General features: G+C 27.0%; 2 protein-coding genes and 1 long non-coding RNA gene across 4 annotated transcripts; all 3 read left to right on the top strand.

Moving 5' to 3' along the window:
• Positions 1-261: 261 nt before the first annotated feature.
• Positions 262-1364, top strand: LOC105367525 (uncharacterized). The gene is made up of 3 exons (XR_913065.1): positions 262-496; positions 588-861; positions 1247-1364. It is a non-coding gene; the product is annotated as an uncharacterized LOC105367525 (long non-coding RNA).
• Positions 1365-2318: 954 nt separating this feature from the next.
• Positions 2319-4298, top strand: LOC105367524 (protein TBRG4). The gene is made up of 5 exons (XM_011506268.1): positions 2319-2538; positions 3330-3468; positions 3539-3622; positions 3705-3869; positions 3980-4298. The coding sequence occupies exons 1-5, from the start codon at positions 2422-2424 to the stop codon at positions 4255-4257; spliced, it is 783 nt and encodes a 260-aa protein (XP_011504570.1). The 5' UTR covers positions 2319-2421; the 3' UTR covers positions 4258-4298.
• Positions 4299-6210: 1912 nt separating this feature from the next.
• AP-1sigma (AP-1 complex subunit sigma-2) lies at positions 6211-16657 on the top strand. 2 transcript variants are annotated; one of them, XM_011506266.1, is made up of 6 exons: positions 6211-6335; positions 6582-6723; positions 6804-6982; positions 7082-7190; positions 7315-7452; positions 16433-16657. In XM_011506266.1, the coding sequence occupies exons 2-6, from the start codon at positions 6721-6723 to the stop codon at positions 16475-16477; spliced, it is 474 nt and encodes a 157-aa protein (XP_011504568.1). In that variant the 5' UTR covers positions 6211-6335; positions 6582-6720; the 3' UTR covers positions 16478-16657. The 2 variants fall into 2 exon arrangements, with proteins under 2 accessions (XP_011504568.1, XP_011504569.1); XM_011506267.1 differs by lacking the exon at positions 16433-16657 and adding an exon at positions 12610-12702.
• The last annotated feature ends 8656 nt before the right edge of the window (positions 16658-25313 follow it).

Genomic DNA, 25313 nt, shown 5'->3' with positions numbered 1-25313 from the left:
TTGCCTCAACGAGGTGTGATTGTGATTTCACGATTGCACTTGCAATTGCACGGAATAGTCGCAGCTACATATACCATAATTTGATCACATTTATATTGGAAAAAGAAACATTTAAAATTTTGTTCTATTTTATTTATCGTGTTGTATATATTTTATGAATATTAATTAAATTCAATTGTGGAATAAGTGAAATTGTTTTTATTATATTTCACCATCTAAACGGGAATATTCATTTAACAAAATTCGGACTTACAATCTCAAAAACTTTATGCTCGAGAACCAATGGGTTTCGATTTCCTTAGCGCATGCGAAACATCGTCCCGAGCCACATTGCAGAAAATATTTTTAATATCTAATTTGTTTTAAAAGAATATATAGTAAAACGAAAGTAGGGTACGTTAAAATGTACGTAGCTCTACTTTATTTTTATCAGGATTTATAGGCAGAAGGAAATAGTACAGCTTAAAGCTATAATCATATATCATCATCTAATGAGGTTGGGCAAAATTCTTATATTTTAAATATGTATTTACTTAAGTAAAGTAGAAGTTTTCGTTATTAATCAATTTTGCTTTATTGTTTAACAGAAATATAACAAAAATATTTGATTCAACATACTCAGGCCAGTTTCGTGTACAATGATTTTCTTTTCAGTAAAATCTTCATTCAGTTGTATCATATGATTATATAAATAGCAATTCTTGTAATTAATAAATAGTAATGCTACAACACACTTTAATATTGCCTATAGCAGTGGCAAAAAGAACCTCGTTAAACTGTTCATCGGTGACAATACAACATTTATTATCGTTTAGTTCTATAATTACTCCTAATACTAATGTAGATATTTCCAAATATAAGGTAGGATATATATTTATGTAAATTCTAATATACTCATATCTTGTTTAACTATAATAAATTTAAACTTTATTTTATTTGAAGCTTTTAATGTTATATTATCTTAAATTTAAATTATGACCTTCGATATTACACGTTGTTTAGAATAAATCAACACTAATATTTAAAAATACATTATGTTTCTTAAATCAAATTTTGATATAAAATTATTTTAAAGTCATTAATAGCTAGTTTATAATGCTATATATTAATGATTGAATTATGATTAAATATTTATTTAATGTTTTTTTTTTATCTTTTTTATCAAAGTTATTAAGGATTACTCTTATACGATCTAAATACTTTTAAGCATAATGCTTTTGCATTTATAATGATTTATTTATTTCAGAATACAAGTCAAAAAGTTTCAAAAGAAGATAATACTTCAACAGCAATATCGGCTTACAAATATATAAAGGCTACTGTATTAAAAAATTTAAAAGTCGATCAAGACGATGCGATTGATCAACATGTATTTAATAATAGCAATATGCAATTTGCCGACAGAAAGAAATTTCAAAAGATTGAATTTCTTTTAAATCAATTCCAACAAGCTTTAAATAATGGAGATTTGACGATTACAGATTTACCAAAAGAAGAAAACTTCCAAATCTTAATTAATGCTATAAAAGATAGTAATAATGTAATAATAAATACGGTAATGAAAAAACTTAATATGAACAAAATTAACAATCTACTAGTTGAAGATTTAATATCAAAAGAACTAGTTCGTGCAGTTTTAAACGAGTTTGATCAAAATGACTCAATATTGGTATGAAAATTAATTTTTATATGTACTTTATTAAGAACCTTATGCATTTAATATTAATGATTTATTATTATTCATTATTTATATTATTTTATTAATAATTATGTATTTAATGTTAATTGAATTTGCAGAAATCAATGAATAGATAGGTTATACTAAATTTTGTTATTAATTTTGTTATTATTAATTTCATATAATTTTCTATAAAGTTTTAATTTACTGTTTGTTAAATATTGTGAAAATTAAATATATAAATCTTAAACTTAAAGATTTATTTGACATTCAGTAACTAAAATTAGTAATAACACAGAATAATTTTAATATTTAATAATTTTAATAATCAGTAAATTTATTACTTTAATACATAATTTTATTTAACCTTTAATAATATCTAGTTACTCATGAAATTAGCATCAGGGAGATGTAGAGCAACTCCAATACTTACAACTTTAGCTGAAAATATTACAAAATATGAAAACACGAAGCTTACTTGTAAAACATCATCAGATATTTTATACAGTATGGCTTTGCTTAGCTTTTATAATAAAGTAAGATTCAATTTTGTGGTCATTTTTTTAATTTTTACGATATTTAAATATTTTATATGTTATATTTTACAATTTTAGAACTTAATAAATTATTTAATGACTAATTTGATTGAAATTCTTCAAGCAAATAAAAATATAACAGATCTTCAAAAACTATTAAAATCTTTAAGTATATTACGAATTAGAAATGAAACTGTACTCAATCTAATGTCAGTTTGGATCTTAGAAAATCGTGAAAATATAAAATCAGATGATGTGTGCGGTTTGTTAATGACATTTGCAGTTTTAGGATATATTCCAACAAATTTTAATGATATATTTGAGGTATAGCGTATTTTAATTTACAATCCTAAATTGATTCATTTTATTAATTATATTATATATTTATACAATATTTCTAACTATTTTTTTTGTTTTAAGTGGATAAATTAAGTATTTTATTAAAACATTTCAAATAATTACATTTGAAACTGTGTAAATTTAGTTATTTTAAATTTTCATAACTATTACTATTACATAACTGTATTTTATTTGTTTTTTTAAGCTATAAGTAAATGAAATAAAATAATTTAACGTATTTTATTATATAATAGTGGTAGCAAATTAAAAAACACAATCTAATACAGAATTATTTATAGAGCACCGAACACTTTCTAAACTATAAGTGAAAAATTACTTTTTGTACAATTGTAAAGTTGAAAATGAGAATACTACTGATAAATATATTTGCTACAACTAAGAAACTATAATAAAATTACAATAAGCTTTGCAATATTTTTATTTTTTTGTGAAGTTATAGTCATTTTTTTTTTTATCCATTTTGCTCTGTTTTCTCTCTCTCTCTCTCTCTCTCTCTCTCTCTCTCTCTCTCTCTTATATATATATATATATATATATATATATATATATAGAATACAATTAAATAAAGATTGTATAAAATAACTGTACAAAATATTAAAAATACCAAAAGCTAATTAGAATATTAAATAAAATTTGCTACACTGCATAAGTTAGTGTATATAAATTTTAGTTTGAATTTACATAAAATAAATTTAAAATGTTTATTTATATTTTATCTTTGGATATATATAATAATTAACTTTTTATTTTAATAGCAACTTATAACACCTATAATACAAAGCAAATCGTTAACAACTTTTGAATTGTTGGATATGGTTTGGGCCTTAACTGTTTTGGAAAAAGCTTCAGCAGAACACGCAGAAATGATTTTAAATTATGACTTTTTAAATAATGGTCTGTTATTTTTTAGTTCATTTTTCAGATTTTGTAATTGAATATTATTTGTTATTAATGACTTTTATAGATCATTTATGTGCACAACCATCGAAAATTATAAAAATACTAAATATTAATGCAGCAGCAAGTGTTAGTATACCAAATTATACAGGTACAATTCAGTATTATATTATTAAATTTTTAAACAAATATTTCGTAATAAATAGAAACATAAAAAATCAATTATTTTCCAGGACCAATACTACCAGAAAACTCATTATTTTTTAAGCCCGATATAATTTTATCTAAAGAAAGAATTAAAATTTCAAACCCCATAATCAAGGCTTTGAAGTTACTATTGCCTGCAAATAATACATACATGAATAGTTATAATAATACAAATATGGGTTTTATAATAGGTAGTTTTATAATTTATTCAAATTTGTATATGTTTTTGTAAATTTATTCAAAATTAAATTAAAATATCTTTCTAAGTTAAATCAGCTTATAACATTGATATTAATTTCAGATGCAGAATTTTGTGTAGATAATAATTGTACACCTTTTCCTATTAATTTGACATTAAGCGAAGAAATTAATAGGGTAGCTGTTTTATCCGTCACATTTAGTGAAATGTGTTATGAACTAACTGAAGTCATGGGGAAAATTAAATTTTATTCCAAACTATTAGAAAAAAAGGGATACAAAGTATTATTACTACCATACAAAGAAGAACAATCTAAGCAACCTCTTATATCGCGAGCAAAATTCATTAACGAAAAGCTTAAACAACTATTAGAAAAATAATATTACTTAAGAAAAATACAAAATAAAATTATATAAGTAAAATGCGTCTGTGTATATATATATATGTGCATATATATCTATATATGTATATAGATTTATGTGTGTGTACATATTCAGGCAATAGAAATGAATGTTTTTTTTACAACTGTCAAAATTGTGCATTGAAATCAATTTTTATTGCTTCAAAGAATGAGTATTTCTTAAGAATTATATTAGAACATAGGTTATAAAAAATCGACTCAATATAATTTGCTAAACATGATTAGTGTAAAACACAATAAATGATCTTTTTATTTCAATTTCTCGTTTTCATTGTTATTGATTGTAAAATTTAATGGTTATTCAAATTTTCTAATAAAAATGTGAGAAAATCTGATTTTTCATTAAAATTTATTATTTTAACACTGTTCGGTAGTTCATTAAATTTGTCACCTGCCTTAGCGTATAGTTGAGTAAGGAGTTAAGTGGAAGGGCTGTAGAGATATACAGTGTGTGCATCCTTCGTTAAATATGGTTTATTGACAATTACATTATTGATGGGTTGGATTTACTTCTTATAGGAGAGTATGTCGATGCTATGTTCAATCACAAAGATACAGTTACAATGAACTGATCCTGTGATGAATAGTTCACTAATGCTAGAGGCTCGTTGTTGATGGTAACGAGCTGATCTTGTAAGGATTAGCAACGGATTATACACACTCATTGGTAAGGAGTATGCCTTATACTATTTTTACTCACGCCGCTACAGTTGCCTTGAACTGATCCTCTGATGAATAGTTTACCATCACGAGAGAAAAATAATAAAATAAATAATTAAAGTGATTTTATTATTAAAAGTTCAATATTTTTCGGTTTTATTGCCAAAAAATCGTTGTATATGAATTTTTACCATTATATCATCACCTTATTTAATAATTCAAATACTATTACATTTAAAATTAAATTATGCTTAATATAGTTCAATGAGTATAACGATAAATCTTTCGTTAATTCAATCATCTTATTGACTTGTCTTATATAATTTTGCCCTGACGAGGAGAAACAATTTAGAATTTATATTAATGTTACAAAAATATTAGGTGCCTAAGTAAATATATCCAAATATAATTTAAAGGAAAAATAAACAATATAAGGAGGATGATTTGCTGGATTTTACATTAAACTTGTCTACGACGTTCAATATTCTGATAAATTTTTTAAAAAAAAGGACGAGCTTCGACTCAAAGCATATCGAAGACCACATAATTGGATGATCATAATGATTATCAGAATTGTAATAATTGATTGTATATGATTAAGTGCAATTACAGATAATAAATACACTAGTCGATGGATTCAAATTCGACAATATTTTTAATAATTATCGGGACGCGTCAAGTATGCGTAGTCATTTTAATAAATCGTGGTACGATTAGTATGAAAATTTTGCCGCAAGAAGTGAAACTTTGAATTTTTTAGTGGCGGTTGGATTGCAGAATTCGTGTTGAGTTGAAGACTTTAAGCTCAATAACCTTTTATAAATTATGTTATTCAACGCAATTCATCTCAGTGGTTTTTTCTCTTCTTTTTTTTCTGTTATTGTAATAAAGTAATTTATAAACTCACGAATGACGCCTATGAATTCAACATTTATGATATACGAGATGATGTGGCGAGTTAAATAAAGAGTGATATAGTTATATATAATTGCGAAAAATTTTTATGCAAAATTATAAATGGAATAGTCGTGAAAAAGTTTTATCAGCTAAAATAAATGATAATTTTATTAAAAAAAAAAAAAAAAAAAAAAAAAAAAAAGAAAAAGAAAGGCATTATTTTTGGAATTAGGAAAAATGTTTCCTTTATTTTGATCTAAAGCAAACATTTTCATTATATAATTATTGTACAATTTAATCGGTAGGCAATCTAAAATATATTGAAAATATATTCTGTGCGATGCTGAAAGCTCACAGAAGTAAAAGTATTTAAGATTATATTATGCAGAGATAAGTTACGTGATCTGCCGAAATTTAAATTCCTAATTAATTGCACCGGCTGTGCAGCAAATTTGCATAATTCTATCAAGAAAGTTAGCGGTTAACCGTAGTTTTGTCATTTGGTTTTATAATATGATTAGAAATATATTAAAAAAAATCGTTTTCTATTTTTTATTGTGTATATCCTAATATTAAAACATCATTTGAAATCCAATTTTCTTAGATTTTTCAATGATGTCTATCATATTCATCCCTCTTTCTAATTCTTTCGCTGTCTCTTGTTCGTTATTTTTCATTTACAAATTACGTTCGAACGTACTTTAAGGTTATTTTTTTTTTACGTAGGCAGACAATTCCGCAATGGCTGCCTTTGCGTGACTGATGAGTAGTGCTTCGTGGCACAAATGCAATAATTTTTATTAGCTATAATATTGTCCATAACAAACAAATATAAATATATGTAAAGTAAAACTAAAAATTGAAAATGGTTAGTTTTTATCACAATTTCATCGCATTAATTGTTGTGTGACAAACTTAATTTTTATTCTGTCTGTATTTGCCTTCTAGATGCAATTTATGTTATTGTTCAGTCGTCAGGGAAAACTTCGTCTGCAAAAATGGTACGTTGCACATCCAGACAAACTTAAAAAGAAGATTACGCGAGAATTAATTACAACAATTTTGGCCAGAAAACCAAAAATGTCAAGTTTTTTAGAGTGGAAAGATGTCAAGGTTGTTTATAAAAGGTACTTTGTTATGATAATTGTTATATATATATATATATATATATTTTTTTTTTTTTATCAAATTTAGAGGAATTAATAAATTAACCGTTTGTTTAATAGATATGCCAGTTTGTACTTTTGTTGTGCGATTGAACAGAATGACAATGAACTGTTAACGCTTGAAATAATTCACAGATATGTCGAGTTATTAGACAAATATTTTGGCAGTGTAAGTTAATAAATACCCACTTAAGCATATCTAGAAACTAATGATTCTAATATTTATATTAAGATATAATAAAAATATATTTTTGATATATAAAGGCAGTGATGTTTATTTTTATCACCAACAGGTTTGTGAACTAGATATAATTTTCAACTTTGAAAAGGCTTACTTTATACTAGATGAATTACTGGTTGGTGGTGAAATTCAAGAAACCAGCAAGAAGAATGTTCTCAAAGCTATTGCAGCGCAGGATCTTTTGCAGGAGGTTAGTCACGGAGATGTTCCCATTGAGTTGTGATCTGTTTTTTTATTTTTTTTTTAATGTCATTTATATGTTGACTCCCTTCCTAGTTACAGAGATCATTTTGGCTTTACATTATTAAGTATTAATTTTTTAATAACTATTTGTGAATTAATATTCAAATCCTTAATTATTACATATAGCGCAGAAAATTAATATTTCAAATTTAATATACCACGTTACAAATATTTTTCATTTGCATTATAAGAAATGCATATATTTGCCAAAATGGTCGATAAATTTCATTCTGCCCTTGGTTATTTATGTTTATCGTAAATCTAACATAAACTTGTGTGAAATATATAATTTGCAATATTGAAATTGCATGGCGAGAATTCTCGCATAACAGATAGTACAATTGAAACGTGTCAATTTCAAAACATTAATATGAATTATTTTTTTGTGTGAGTGTTAATGTGTGTTATTATTTGTTGGTACAGCATGCATAATATATGAAAATATATGTATTAATATAATTACTTAATACAGTAAATTAAAACTGCCGATTAATAAGGTAAATGTCCAAATAATTTATTATAATGTATTGTGTTTTTATTTGATAAAAAAAATTTTTGTGAAAAATTATTGTACTTTAGTAACAATAAAGTATTTTTATATTAGAGTAGGGCATTTACCTTATAATAGTAAATATAGAATATTTTAAATAACTGTTTTCTATTGACGCTATTCTAACAAAATTTTTTGGTACCTAGTGTAATATTTATAAGTAAATGATGTCGATTAGCTATGTTATTAAAAGTATATTGTTAATCATGCCTGATAATATTTTGTTATGCATCAATTGGTTTACTTACTTAATTTTATGAATGAATGAATCGATTATTTCACATCGATCATTAATTCAATTTAAGATTGAGTAATTACTTGTTTTAAACATTATAGAAATCAATTCAAAAGAAGCAACAACAAAAATTACATGTATTAATACATATACACATATACTTATGTATCTAGTATAAGTTTATATATAAAAGCAATGAACAATTGATCCATAACATTAACATTCATAAGCCAGGTTCAAAATTTGTGATTGTTGTTGCGTCCTTTCAAAGTTTATTATTAGCCAAGCTTTTTTATTTATACTTTAGACAAAGTTGTATCTACATTTATAGCAGCATTTCCATTAAAAGCAGCTATGTGTAATATGTATACTTAAATCAGAAATACGAATTTATTATTTTAGTATGTATTAGTATAATTAGTAATCTTTTATCTTAGATATATTTTTGCATTGGGAAACAGATATTGAAGTAAAAATTATATATTTTTTTCTCCAATATAATCATGAAATTAGGCGTTTTATTAATTAATAAAAAGTTTATATATGAAAAATTATAGCTTTTTTTTTTGTTTTTGTTTTTTTGTTTTATATCTTTTATTGAAGGTTACAAAATTTTAACATTTAATGCTACATGATTATATACTTATTATAAAGTAAAATTAAATTAATAATTACAGTAATTTATTAGAAGTAATTCAATACTTGTTACTTGATTTCAATTATATTTGATCCAACAGTATTCTTTTTATGTTTTTATTTTAAATGCTTTCAATTCTACAATGTCTGTTGCCTATTTATTTAATTACCTAGTTTTTAAATATCAAGTATTTTGTAGATCAAGTAGTTTTTCTAGTCGAATTGCAAATTATTAATGTTTTCGGGCTGTGCCATTTCGCGGCGCAATGTAAAAGCTTTTTCTAAAGAAAATGAAAAAAATTAGCATGTAAAAAAATTGTGTAGATATTTATTTGTGTCGGATGTGGAAGTGCTGCTAGATTATTGAATTATGTAAATGTACATTCTTGAAAATTTAATAAACTGCCATTTTACCCAGTTTGACCAGAGCTTCACATAAGACTTCACATTTATATATCAATGCTATGTATGAGCAATTTTGCTTAGTAGAATTCGCGTGCAATAATGCATTGTGTTGTTTTACATTTGCTCTTTTTTCAATGTCTATTAGAATTTTTTTTTTTTAATTATGTGTCTGAATCACAATGTTAGATAAAATTGAATAGATGCAAAATAATAATGAAATTAATGTAAAGCCATTTTTACTCTAAGTATGTATATTTTTTATATATCGATATAATACAATTCGTTAAAAAAAAATTATTTACATAAATTACAAGTGAACAATAAATATTTATATCAATCAAACTGGAATATTAACAATATTCCAATTGAAAAAGCTTAAACAATAAGTTTAAGTAAAAAAAAAAAAGTTTTAATTCTTCCTCGATTGAAAGAACGATAATTAATTACAATATTGGAGTATGCGAGAGTCGGGAAATTTTTGAATCTTGATATAAAAATGACGTTCATTTCTTTCAACTGCTTCAGTTGTATAAGTAATCATATATTCTCTGAAAAATACCATTTCGAAGTTTCAACCACACCTACCTTTAGTTACTAAATGTATTTGTTATATCAATAAAATTCTACAGAATTTGAAGTTGAAATATCGTTAACAGAAGTTTTACCTAATAATAAGGGACGATTGTCTAATAAATATTAAAAAGCAGTAAAAGCATATTGCACAAAAAAATCCATTTGTAATAAAATTATATGGTAAAGAGTTGGAGATGTGTATATAAACGCTGCATTGGTCGTTGCATTTGCTCACTTTAGTGATGAAAAATGTATTCGTATAAATATTCCCAACAACTGTTTTATGAAGAATTTATAGAATTCTATTCATCGATTACTTTTAAAATGAAAAAAAAAAAAAAATCCTGTTGTTTTGTCAAGACGTTCCTTAAACGTTTCCTTAAACGTTTATTGGCCTTTCGTATATTATTGTAGCAAAAATTTACGAATTATTGTTTCTTTTATTTTCGATCGATCCACCCACCCTATTCATCAGATTTGTTCTTCAATGATTTTTTTTTTTTTGCTCCCAACACTAAAGGTAGAAATTAACATTAAATTAAGTTTATAAGCACAGTAGTATACGTCAACTAGTATGCGTTGTATACATTGTAAAGAAAAATAAATAGCTTAAATAGATCTTACCACATATGTAAATTGAGCAGGAAGAAAATGTCATTTCAATATCAAGGCTCAAAATTTTTTAATATTACATGCATTGAGTTATGCCTTTAATAAATGAAGAAGCCATCATTAAATACAATAAAAAGCTACTTAATTATTGTTCATATTACAATTAATTCAGTTATATATTTATATAAATAAGATTCTTATATTATAATATATTGTTTTATTTTTAATAAGTCTGAATTGTGAGCTTTTGGAAGGATAAGAAAGAAACCTATAATAATTTTTTTAACGAATAAAATAATACGACTAACTAAAAAATAATAGTTTTTGGATAAAAAATATTATTCTATTATAATATATGACAAAGCACCTATTCATTTTTATGTGATTTTTCAATAATATTCATACTCTAGGGCTGCCGAACATTTGCATATCCGGATATTCAAGTCTCAAATCTATTCGAATACAAAGTTTGACTATAAATTATGAGGATATTCGAATCTGTTCATCGTTAAATCCCATTATTTTTATTATTATTCAGAAAGAATATTTAAATTAATAAATTTCAGTATACCATCTTGGCGAGTCGCAGATATTTATAATCTAGCTAATCGATATTAACGATTGAGTATACAACGATATATATTTATTTTCTTAATAAAATTAATTTTGTTGAAAATCAATACTTAATTAAAAGTTTTTATTAAATAAGTAATGGATAAAAAGTAGTTAGAGTAGGAGGGGTAGCGCTCTTTTTTGTTTATGTAAACAGAGTAATGATAGTCTGAGCAACAAACGTCGATTTAAAGCTTCGTATTTTAATTATTAATCACCAAAAAAAAAAGTAATAATCAAAGGTTGGATAGAAATATTCAGTAATTAAAATATGTTTTTCATGTAACAATTACTGTTTATTCAAGAGTTATTCAAGTTTTAAACATTAACTCAATATTTAAATTACGAATTATTAATGGAAATAAATCGAAAACTGAATTGAAAGGAATATTCGTAGAAATTTGTATGTTTTGTAGTGGTAGATTTGTTATGTTGAAGTTAGACATTCTGATTAAGTTAATTGCCCGTAAATATTTGTAGATATCTTTATCTGTATTTTATTTTTCAAAATTTAAATTTAAATACTTTAATGTAAACGTATTTTACTACTAGTTAATTTATTTAATAATTTATTAAAATAATGTAATAATAAATAGTTCATAACTTTAATCCATAAATATTCAAAATCATTTGAATTAGCTATATGAAAGAGATTTTATATAATAAATCAATAATATTTAAAATTATAATAATGCATTTTTTTATATTCAGAACAGAAAAATATTACATTATTACAGAAGAATAAATTTTTTCTAATGATGCTTAGCTACACAAACGTATGGATAATTTATTAAGCGAATTATAACAGCTTCCACCCTTTCTTTAACTACTTTCATTACTTTTTTTTATAAGTTTCTATAATGATTTGCGCAACTAAAGGAATAAACATATCACTTAAAGCGCAAATTTAAATCTGATAATGCCAATTAAATCTAGAATTCAAATTTCAAATACAAGTAGTAGATTTGCGTCAATTGAGCGGGCTTTTACTTTATTATTATGTTTGTATGTATTTTTAAACAAATTTGGATATCCTAGTCGCATTATACTAGAAGGATGTATTGATTTAATGTAATAAATCTGAAAATCTAGAGTATAGTTTTTATATTCTATATTGATAATTTTATTTAATTTTTTTATTTTACTATTTTTTCAATTTCACACTTTATATTTTATAGAAACATAAAACTGATCCTATGAATATACCAAAACATGTAATTCAAAACTTATTATTTTCAATTTTTATCTTAGTTCGTAACATCAATGATCTTAAATTTGCGTTCAATCCTCAGTTAATTTTTAATCCATTCGGATTTTTGTATTCAATGTGCTATTTATAAAAATGCTTTTCAATGAACCGAAAAATGAATAACAGCAAGAATCTTGAATAATTTTATCGAATATCCGGATATACGCAAAGTCGAATGCTCTTATTCAATATGTTCATCGATGATAAAGAAAGAGTATTTGTTTCTGGAAAGGACGAAGCCGTTGAAGGTGCGCTACGAGAGATAGGGCTTTTGTAGACTTGTCAAATTGACGAAGTGCAAACTAAATAAAACGAGAAAAAGAGATAGATGATAGTAAAAGAGAGATCGAAAGATAGAGGGGGGAGGGGGAGAGAGAGAGAGAGAGCGAGAGGGCGAATGAATGATTGAGTAAAAGAGGGAGGGAGAGAGAGAGAGAGAGAGAGAGAGAGAGAGAGATTGAGGGGAGGGATAAGAAAATGGATAAATAAGAATGGAGAGCATTACAAGTTCAATGGATGGATATCTGCAGTATGCGCTTCCCAGCCAAAGAATCCTCACTGACGTCTTCGTCGTCAGCTCTATGTGATTTGCGTCCCATTACGAGTCCACTCCTCTCTTCCTTCGTTCAGGAATTCGACTTCTTTATATTTACCATATTATAATATTAAGCATCGACGGATACATAACGTAACACTAACACTTGTAGCATTTAATATTTACGTTATCTTCATTGAGAAAAATAATTCAGTCATATAGTCGAACGAAAGGGATAGCATCGCTTCGACGTTGACAAGATAAATCTAACATATCTTTACCGAATTACAAGAATCTTCGCACGAATATATCACGTACGAAATTATAGAAAACAATACAATTTAAAAAAGAAATTGACATACAATAGAAATAAATTAATAAACGCATTTAGATTAAAATTCTATATAAAAATAATGGCCAAATAAAATTTGGATTTAATAAAAAAATTCAGATTTGTCAGTTGATTTTCTGAGTAATTCTATATTATGACTTAGCGATTATAAATTATATTTTATACTCGCTATACGAGTTATAAGCACTATTAGACGCAGCGAGATTTATTAATATTTCATTATGAATTTTCGCTTTCCATCGAAGAAAAGTTCCTGATTTCGTTTAAGCGTATTGAATATTGAAAACTTTTATTCATTTTTAGAGCTTAGCGAATTATTTTTCTGAGTGCTGATGACATAGGAATCCATACGATTAATCGACTTTATATGAATTATTTATTTGCAAGTTTGATGTGTCTCGTATGCCGTTGCATTTGCCATTTTTTTTTTATTTTATAAGTTTTCATTCAACAATTAATATAATTTTTTCAAATAAGTAATTTTTAAATTGTCTATTGAAACGACACTATTATGAAAGAATTTTATAGATAAGCTAACACTGTGCTATATAATACGTAAACAAGATTTTATTTTATTCCTTATAATATCAAGAGTATAATTAATGAGTGTAATAATTAATTGCTCGTTAATTTTATGTGATTAATTTAAAGAGAATGATTTATTAACAAAGATTCTAAAAAATTGTAATTTATATCGTGTAAGTGCCATAAGAATCTTTGTTAAACATATTTTATCATGTACTTCTTTCTACGTGAAGTTTTAGTTATTTTAAAGCACTATTATTTATATTATTTCTTATAATTAAACAACAATAAAGTCTAAATAACGAGAAAATTACATATGCTTATGAAAAATAAAAATAAATTTTAATTGAACATATGATTATTGTTTTACAAATATTTTTTATATTGTCACAATTATTTACAAAGGTAAAATTTTGTTTAATTTAAAGCAATTATTTCGTTAAACTTAGTTCAATAAACAATAATAGTATTTTCTCTAAATAACCATTTATTACATTGATAAAGAAATACATGTATCGAGGAATGTTTCTTATAATTTACTTTGTTATTATAGTTTTACGTAACTTATATTCTTTATATATTCGATAAAAAAAAAAAAAAAAAAAAAAAAAAAAAAAAAAAAAAAAAAAAAAAAAAAAAAAAACCCTAATTCAAACGATGATTTTAATGATAATGACATGAATTTGTAATTTTATAGCAAATTATTCTTAGTCTTTTTAAACGAAAATACGTAAACTATAGAATAAATGATAAAATCAATACAATTAGGGCAGATATATTTAATTATTAATTTTATATGTAAAGAATATATTAGAAAATTTTACATGCGTAGATAAAAAGTGAAATTGATGTTCATTTAATTTACATCACAATTGTCAATAATTCATGAATAATTTATTTAATTGATAAATAATGTATATTTTTTCCTATACAAACTTTATTTTTAATTTTATTATTGAAGAGATTTTCTTTTTTAATTCTGACAACAGTGTTTTTATTTAGTTAAAAATAAAACTATTCAAGTGGTAAATATAAATAAGTATGGAAAATGTTTTTCTAAGAATGAACAATATCTGACTCATCGACTTGCCATATTTTTGTATAAAAGTACATTCTATGTGTATACGTATGCATTTGTATTTATGTACGAATTTCTACATCTATTAACATTTGTAAGAATTATATATTGTAAAAATATGAAGAATAAATTATTAATCGAGAGCGAATAATAAGTCAAAATAATATATTTTGTTAACGTAGAAATAATGAATATTTTAGTCTATAAGATTTTATTGTAGCTCTATTTTAAATGCGAAGCAAAGAATCATATTCTTCGTAAAATAAAAAGAAGTTCGATTCTTAACCTAAAAGTCAAATATATTGTAATTCGCAACAATAAAGCCATCTAATTTTTAAGAAAATTAATAATATTAACACTCCATAGTAATCAATGTCAATTGTTAATGTGAATGCATCCACGTATGCATACTTGGAATCAATAAATAATAAAGAACAATTAATAAAGCAATTTTTTAAAGTAAAAGCGAAATTGAAATTTATAATCACTGTCACATTTATTTATCACCTATTTATTTATATCACGAATGAATATATATAAGAAATATTTATTATCCATATTAGAGGTAAATAATTGGATATAAGATTTTCCCTGCCTCGAGATAATTATTCATTCAATCATTCATTCATCTTTATACAATCATGTTTTATTTGTTTTGATAACGTGTATTTACTTTGTATTTAAATTAAAATTAACTGTCCGTAAGTAATCGAGTTATCGTTATGAAATAATAATAATTTATTATTAAAAAAGGAAAGAATGACATTAACTTATTATTGTATTAAATTATGAATATAAATTGCCTCGTAATCATCCAGTGCCATTACCAATGTTTAGATTTTGCAACGACTGATAACACATCGGTTTTGATTGTTTTTATTAATGCATATATTTCGTTAAATAATAATAATATATATATATATATATATATATATATATATATATATATATATATATATATATATATATATATATATATATATACATATATACATATTTAGGTGTGTATGCGCGTGTGTGCACGTTTGTTTGTCGCGCGTGTCTAATTAAAATAAAAAATCGATGAAAAAGCAAAAGCCTTTGTGTCGTATGAAAAGGGTTCAGTTCATCATTTGTAGCTGCATCGAGAAGACTAATATGCATTGTCTGAAAAAAAAAAAAAAAAAAAAACGTAGGTACCTATTTGTTATACTATATAAAATAATATCGTTTTAAGCTGTACATAGTTAACAAATGTTTTGTAATCGATGTTAGTGCAGCATCAAAGCAATTGATCCCTGTTCGTATTGCTACACTTGGAAAATGTTCATTTCATTAAAAGTGATCTACAAATTTAAAACAATTTTCATTTTGATTATTTCTTTAATACAAAGTTTCTTTTTTCTCTCTTTCTTTCTTTTCTTTATTATTAATTCTTGTTTTATTATTAATTATTACTCTTTTTATCACATATTGTTTACTCACCTAAAGGAACATATTTATATATCTGAATTATAAGGTAGTCTTTTAAATTAAAGATTTTTCTGAAGTAAACTAAAGATTTGCAAATTGTGTTATTGTTTCAGGAGGAAACGCCGCAAGGATTCTTTGAAGATCATGGGCTTGGATAAATAAAAAAATTCCATTTTAAACTACTTACCTTCGTTCTGAGATCGCCCTTTTTATAAACTGTCTAACTATTGGGAATCATGAACGGAGACCAGAAATTCATAACTTCATATATTTGCAATTTAGCATCGATACTCAAACTCGATCGACACTCACTCCATTAAATTTTAAAAGAAAGTTTTATTGTTTGTTATTCCACTTACATTTCTAAATGTAATAATATTTTTAATGAAACATTCTTATTAGCATTAATTCTAATGGAATATATTAACAAAGTGAGAAGCCATTCATGAATTATGAAATTTTTTAAATAAGTGGCTGGATTTTTTCTATCAAAATATTTAAGAATATACTTCGAGTTAAGTCAGCTTTTCCTATCAAATCTAAAATGATTGAAGGTAAACTTCGTAGATTATATAACAAATGTTATTGATAGTTTTTTTTTTTTTTTTTTTTTTTTTTTTTTTTTTTTTTTTTTTTTATAAGAAAATAATACATTATTATATATAGGAAAATGTTGATAAGTTGTTGAGTAAATTCGAAATAATATAAATACCTAATATTATCTTTAATACGTGTTCTCCTTATTTTTACTTTTTTTTACCTTTTTTTTTGTTGCTAAATCGCAAGTTTAAAATTTCATAATTTAAATTTGGAAATGAGGAATAAGGGAAACGTAAGTGGATTAACCCGTAACATTAATGAATATCGATCTATTGTTTGTTGTGTTACATCAATACACGCCTAAGATTAATTTTAAGTTTAAAACACAGGGCTTTTGCCCACAAAAATGTTTTTGAAATATCAACAACATATATTAATGTTCTGTTCTCGACTGTATTTGATTGAGTCGTCTCATTTTCTACTTTTGAATTTGAAAAGAGCTACGTTCATTTTTACTGACTATACATCCTTTTGATAATCATATTTGTATCGCAAATGAGTAAAATTCAATTTATTGTTGGTTGTGCGTACAGTGAGTATTTCAATAATCAGATACGCACAATAGAAACATTTTTATTTATTTATAGACTTTATACATACACGCATTATCAGTTGTTGACAGAAATTATTTTTCTCGATATATACTTTTATTTTCATTCGCTTAATATGCTCTGATAGTTTTCATTTTATCACCCTTAAACTCAGCTATTATACTATTACTAATTATATGAATATATGTACTATTATTATTATAATAATTATTTTAATTGTAATTACAAACAGAGTGCTTAAGTATGTTAAATAATATTTCTAGTTTATTGTAAGCAAATAAATAGTTTTGTGGGATTTTACAGTCGTATTTTCACGATTTATAACTACAAATACTCGTTTATAATTAAATTAAAGTTATTGAAAAAAGTATTGAAATGAAAATGTGAAGATGCCAACATTATCGTTATTGTCGTTATTGGTATAAATATTATATTCTATAAAAATTAATTATCCCGTTACTATACATATACGATAGGCTATGCTTTCAGCTCCGTCCATGTAATGAAAGACCACTAAGGCAAATATTTCTATATTTCTTTAATTCCATAATTTGTAGGTTAATTAAAAATACCATTCTCATTAAAAAAAAAAAAAAAAAAAAAAAACTATTTATTAATAGGCAAACATTTACGGAGAAATTTAATTATTATTAAATAAAGATGTATTTTCAAGAAACAAAAACTATATTTTTCAATAGAAATAAATTCTTTCATTCAACACCCATGAAATTTTTTCATAATTAAGAGATTTTTCAGATAATATATGCCAATGATAAATACGTAGCGTATGCAAATCTTTCCTATTTAACGATTCCTATTACTATAAAACGAGCTTTGTTTTTCTTTTTTCTTATCCTTTTTTTCTTTCTTTTTTGTAACAATAAAAGCAGCTTTATAAAGGGGCATTCGTAAATACTCGTATACATAATAGAGTTTCACTCTCGGTTAAGCTTTCGTACGTAGGTCGAGAGTAAGACTGATTTTAGCAGTTTGAATTTCCATGGTGTTTACGAGTGCACACGCATTTTACAGTTATGTACTTGACATAATTGTATTTAACTACTCCATGATAATCTGAGGTTTGGCCTAATATTGGATTTTCTCTTGGTTCTACCACGACAAGTTGATATTTCATTCTCGATCCTATGTACGACTTATTTTAATACATATAATGCCTAAAATATCATTGTAATCATTCATTATTCTTAAAAATTTTATTCCTAAAGATTATGCCCTTATTTTGTGAGACTATTATATAGTTAGTTATTATAAATTTTTGTATAAATAAATAAATGCTGTATAATAAAACTTTTGCTTCTAAATGCACATATGTCATTGTTTAATATATAAACGACTTTATAGTTTTATAAACTTTTGTTTTAATCTAAAAGATTAAATAATTACCCACTTTTATACAATTTCCTTCTTTTTATTGTACTATAATTTATTCATTAACGTAAGAAAAACTGACACACGTAGATCATACACTTATAAATATGAACTTATACATACGTTACACGTTCGAACTTCCTGACATTTTTATTTTATTTTAATGTAAAACAAATGTTGTTATTGCAATATCGAATGCACATTTGAATTTACTATTAAAGAAAATTTATTCAAAAAAGTTTTAATTATTAATTTTTGATATTAATACAGACACATTAACGTAGTGAAAAAAAAAAATGAAATTCACAATGAAAGTTTCATTCGTTTAAAAAATTTTTTTATTATTATGTTTTTTAAATGTAGCTAATATTATTGATATAAATTGTTTAATTAAGTAAATTAAATAAAGTTTCCAAAGTATTGTAGAATTCGATTGTTTGAAAAACTTTTATAAAAATGTCGTTTTTTAGGAAAACTTGTGTTTATCATTTACACGTGAATATTATAGCCTAAAACTTATGTATAATTTTTGTTATTAATTCACTCGACAGTGATAATCGAATAGATTAAAAAATTTGGAAATTTTCATTTTGTAGATTTTCTAAGACAAAATTGTTTTAAGTTCATTTTGTTACCGACGAGGCGGTACAATAAATGTATCACTGTATCTCCGTTTTAGAAAGTATTACGTCATTTTATTTGGAATCACAGCACAAATTGATCATGAACAAAACATGAACAATTTTCTATATATATCTGCACATAAATATTATAAAATTTATCAATATATATTGAAATTCTATTGCATAAAAGATAATTATTACAAAAAAATATTTTGACAATTATTATTTAAGTTATGATTAAGCTATTGATAGTAAACATTACGAATCGTTAAGCGTTTAAATCAAATTTCAATAATCTGCTTAAAGATTTGATTATCGTTTAACGATCACAATGTATCAAGATTACTTATACATTGTAAAGATTTGATTATCGTTTAACGATCACAATGTATCAAGATTATTTATACATTGTATTACTTATATATTATACTTATATATTATATAATATAATATTTATAAAATATAAATAGCAATTTGAAAGAGAGATATTTCAAATTTTATTTGACTTTTATCTTAATGCAATTTTTTGATAAATTAGTTTTACGAGTTATTTACTAAAATATGTTTTTTTTTTTTTTATATTAAATAATATATTGAACTATAGTATTACAAATATAGAGCCATTGTACGTACTGAAAGGTATTTTTTTTTTCTCTTTTTTTTTTATTTTTTTGTTTTTTAATATTTAATTCCATATTTTTATTTTATTTGTTATCTTATGCGATATGGTTAGTAAAGTTGTAAGACGTGCGGCATGAAATAAATTATATACGAATGAAAAATTGTCACTATGCAAAATTTAAAAGACTGGCTGTAACAGTTTTGAATTGCAAATACAAATGTAAAAGAAACATGATATTATAGGTTTCTTTGAATAATGGTGTAGAGTAATAATAATAATAATAATATGAATAGTGGCACGTAGGAAAATAGAGCAGCGTCTTTTCTTTTCTTTTTCTTTTCATTTTTTTTCCCCCATCAAAACTAGATATCTACAGCAATTTTATAGGAAATTGTAAGCCGTGGGAAAATTTATTTCTGTTCAATAATAAGCTATCTTGATTTTTTGAAATAGAAAAAACATTTTATTATTAACTTTTCTTCCTAATGTTAACGTTGAAAATATCTTTTAACCCAAACGATAAAGTACTTTTAAAAATATTCTTTCATCTAATTATGTTTTAAGCGCACGCACACATACTCACGTGGATACATTGTACGTTTTGCCGTAGTTTACAATGTATCAGTTGATTATATTCAAGGTTTTAAGAATTAATGATATTATATAAAAATTGCTCCCTTTGAATTATATAACTTCAACTAAAAGAATGCACCAAGTTGTTAAATATATATATATATGAATTTCATTTCAAACTTTTTTGTTTACAAAACTTGATAGATTCTCTATTATTAAATTCACATGTTAGTTTTTAATTTTTGTCATTATTATTATTTAGAAAATAAATAAGCACAAACAGCATAATGAATAGCTCAATATATAAAACTATTTTGATTTAATTAAAAATGTATGTGCAATGTAATGTAAATTGAATGTACATGGTATAAAATCATATGGCATTGTATAATGGATTCGTAATAAAGCTTGTTACTCGCATTCAAATACACTGCTCTTATTAGCGAACTCTAAGCTTTTCTTACTCCGGGCATAAAAATGAAGACATAAAAATTATTATCTTAATTGTAAATCTGTAATAAAGATACATCATTTATTTTCGCGTCTAAACATGAAGTAAGAACAAGTGTATAGAGCGGTACTTTGTACAAATGTTCAATAATTCTTAGAGAAAAACAAATACATATATATATATATATATATATATATATCCTCACGGATAAATTATGAATGGAATAAAAAAATTTAATTACCACGAAATGAGAGACTTTGTTCAAGTTTAAATTTATATATATCATTGGATTCACGACACGGACGAGTAATCCCTCCCAACAACCTTCGTCACTTACGTAAATAATCTCAAAACCTTAAAAAATTCAAGCAATTTAAGCAATCCTAAGCATTGCTAAGCACACGAGCGAGTCTCGCCAAATCAAGTGTCCGCAGCTGCGCAACAATCGCAACAATTAGCAACGACGGTTAGCCTCGCTCGATTCCAGCTATTTCGCTTCGAGTAAACCATCCGCGCGGTGACTTATGCACGAGCCGACGAGCCAGTCACGATGGATCTGCCGATGAATGACGCCTGATGCTGTGGCGCGTATCAGAGGGTTGGCGAGAAGGTGGAGGGAGGGGACGAGGTTCACCTGCAGCCGGACTTTTCTACTTTTCGTCCGAATAGTGGTGAGCGCGCGCGCGCGCGCTGATCAGCCGTTGCTTCCGCCTTCCACGCTCATTCTCTCCCTCCCCCTTACCGTCACCGCCACCCCAATAACCCCTCTCCCTCATCCTACCAATCATCCCATTACCCCGCCCCTCTTACGACGACCCAGCAGCACTGCCCGTCGAGATACGCGGCGCGTCGGTGGGAAGGACGCCGGCACGAATGCAAGATCGATGCAAGCTCTCGGATGCCTCGGGATACTCCTCGTTTCCATGCGGGAATGGGAGGTGCGCGCGCGGTTTTTGAGAATCCTTTGTATAGTAGCAGTCCTGCGACGAGGCTCCGTAAACGCGTATTTTCAATGGTAGGTAATGATGGTACAATAGAGCGCACAAACGAGGCAGTGTAGCTGCCGCCGCCTTCTCTCTCTTATCCTTCAACTTGCCACGCGACGAATACATTCTTCAAGTACGCGCGTACGTCGAGTTTCTGATTGTTACTCCTATTCAGATATTTTCGTTTTTATTATGATACGCGAAAGATAAGGGCAAATTGTTTGCTACTATTTCATATACGAACACATGCCTATGCGCTACATACACGCACACGCGCATATTTATTCTTGAAGAAATAATAATTTACTGTATTTTAATTATCAAAAATTTCGGTAGTTATGAATAAATGTTTTCTTTTTACATTTCACTCCACCACTTTTGTAAATATCAATCTTAAATTTTCAATCTTACATTTAAGCAGCTTAAAAAGTTAAAATATTACCAACCTATGCTAATTGAGAATGCTAATTATGAAATACAATCGTAGCAATGCCGATATATATATATATATATATATATATATATAAGCGAATTATAATACAAAGATACGTGGATGTCATACATATGATACATATAAATGTTATACAATGGTTTGTATTAATTGATTAGTGAGTATTGTTATAATTATATTTTATGCTTACTTATGTAGATAGGTTGGTAACATTTTGACTTTATGAACTATGTCTGTGAAATACAAAGTTATGCCTGATATTCATAAAAGTAGTGCTGATAAATATAGATGTAGAAATTTTATTGATAATTTTGGAGATAATTTTGAAAAATTTACTACTTCTCAATAAAGCGAGATATTATTTTGTCAACAACAATGAAAGCCTGAACGAGAATCTTGGATGGACGTTTCAGTGAAAGACACTACGAGATAAATTCTGATCCTTCGACCCTCGAGGATGATTTAAAAAAAAAAAAAAAAAAAGTAAAAATAAATAAATAAATATTCCGCTAATCCAAGTAAATATTGTTTAAGGGTGCGCGTATACAAATTAAAGTAGAATGTATGGTGAACATAGGGAGGCTAAAATTATAAATAATTTGCACTTTCGATAAATTCCTTCTCGTTCTGTATTTCCAATGTTATTTCCTAGTCGCAAAAATGTTAACAGGCAGCATAAAAGGGTCAATTTGTTTTTCCAAATCTTCCCGTCGTCGAGACGAAGGATCTAAAGGGACAGAAAGTGCGATAATAATCAACGAGTTGGCACGCGCTTACATTATGCGTGTCACCACGGCGTTTATTTTCATTTTTACGAGATTATTCCGTGATAAAGACTCGTTCTCACCTCACCTCAAATTTCAAGTCGAACTTTCGTGAACTGAAATGAAATACGACAATGGCGGTGTTTTATTCAATCTTATTATCATTTTTAAACGGACTTTTATCACTCCTTGTAACTTGAGCAACGGTATGTCCGTTCCTTTTCTTTTCCAATATAATCCTGTACTCTTATACAGTTATTTTTAGCTGCGGGATCAACCCCTGCCCTCCTCTTTCTTAATTAATTATGTTGAAATAACGTAATAAAGGCTGTATGGGAGCTGTAATGGGATTTCAAAATGAAAACACATGAAAATCAATGATAGGAAAATGTTGGAACGAAAATGCGCGGCATGGTAAAAAGGAAAATCACTACCGCTCGGGTATCATTCACGACATACGTAAACACGACATCGCGTTCAATGCACGTCATCAATGAGAGTTGAAAAAAGGAAATGCACGCAAAACAAAACGAATGATAAAGTGTTGGCATTGTTGGTGTACAGAGGTAGATAAAGATCGGGAGCATAGTAAGAAGAATAAAGATGAAGATTCCAGTGTTTTACATCTGTGCTCTTGCGCTCTCGGGCTTAATATCCTTTCTCTCTCTTTCTCTCTTTCTCTCTTTCTCTCTTTCTCTCTCTCTCTCTCTCTCTCTCTCTCTCTCTCTCTCACTCTGTCTCTGGCCTTGTGTGATCATATACACCAAAGTGGAGTATGGCCCTTTGGGGATATCTCGGCAACGCGAATAATAGAGAGGAACGCAAGCATGCTAGCGATTGAGAGAGAGAGAGAGAGAGAGAGTGTGTGTGCGTGTGTGCGTGTGTGAGAGAGTGATAGAAAAAGTATAGAAAGCTTATAAGTGGGCAAAGCGCGCGCCGCAGCATTGACGCGGGCGGGTAAAGGAAAAGGCTAGGGAAGAATGATAGCGGGAGTAAGCAAGTGAGAAACGTTGAGAGAGATAGAGAATTATAGAGGGAATATACCACGTCAAGTCTCAGGCGTGTTATATACGTATTTTGAAGGCACCGAAAATTCGTGACGTCATTTCTAGTTGCGTCGGCGCATAGGTTCGACTTTCTTCATCTCTAGCTTCCGATATATATATATATATATATATCGCTCTCTTTTTCTCTCGCTCTTCATCGCATCGCTTCAACTTCTCGCTTTATTAATATGCACGTGCTTTCTCTCTCTTTCTATCCATGTATATCTACATAACCTATTGTCCTCTTTTTTTGTCTACATTCATTTTGTCTGTTCATCGCTTTACCCCTGGACTTGGCATCTGCCTTGTACACACATTCCAGCTCATCAATTCCTCCCCTTTCGATAATCTCTTTCATTGTTCTTTTTTCATCCTTCCTCATCAACAGCCGCACTTTCTCTCTCTCTCTTCCTCTCTGGTTCTCTATCTCACGTGGACGTAATTTCTTTCGGCTCCTTCCCTCACTAGCATACATCCCACAAATGCATCCAACAGAGACAGACTCTGAGATAGAGTGATAAAGAGAAAATAGAGAGAGAGATAGAGAGTTATAGACAGAATCTGGATTTGTAATAACGTAAGCAGAATTGAAATCAGTAAAGATATTGGCGAGAATGTAGTCGGAGCATAACAGAACAAAGTCGAATAACCCCGTCGAATAGAGAAGAGAAGAGTGGAGATCCAAGTAAAGAAGGGCAGAGCAGAGCTCAAAAACGTTATTATCGCAGTGTACGTAACGGCAAGCGGTGCTGTGCGTCCTTCACGCGCCCACAAAGCTCGCAAGGCGAAGGGAGAAAAAAGAAAGACCAAACGCGCGCGCGCTAAACAAGAACGACTGAAAGAGGGAAAAGCGAGCGAGTAAGCGAGAGCGAGGGTGAGAGGTAGACGGAGGGAGATGGAGAGAGTCAAAGAGAGAGAGAGAGAGAGAGAGAGAGAGA

This window comes from Ceratosolen solmsi, unplaced genomic scaffold, assembly GCF_000503995.2.
Source record: "Ceratosolen solmsi marchali unplaced genomic scaffold, CerSol_1.0 scaffold7, whole genome shotgun sequence".
Lineage (NCBI taxonomy): Eukaryota > Metazoa > Arthropoda > Insecta > Hymenoptera > Agaonidae > Ceratosolen > Ceratosolen solmsi.
Note: the sequence above shows the minus strand (reverse complement) of the source record. Positions and strands in the feature narration are given on the sequence as shown.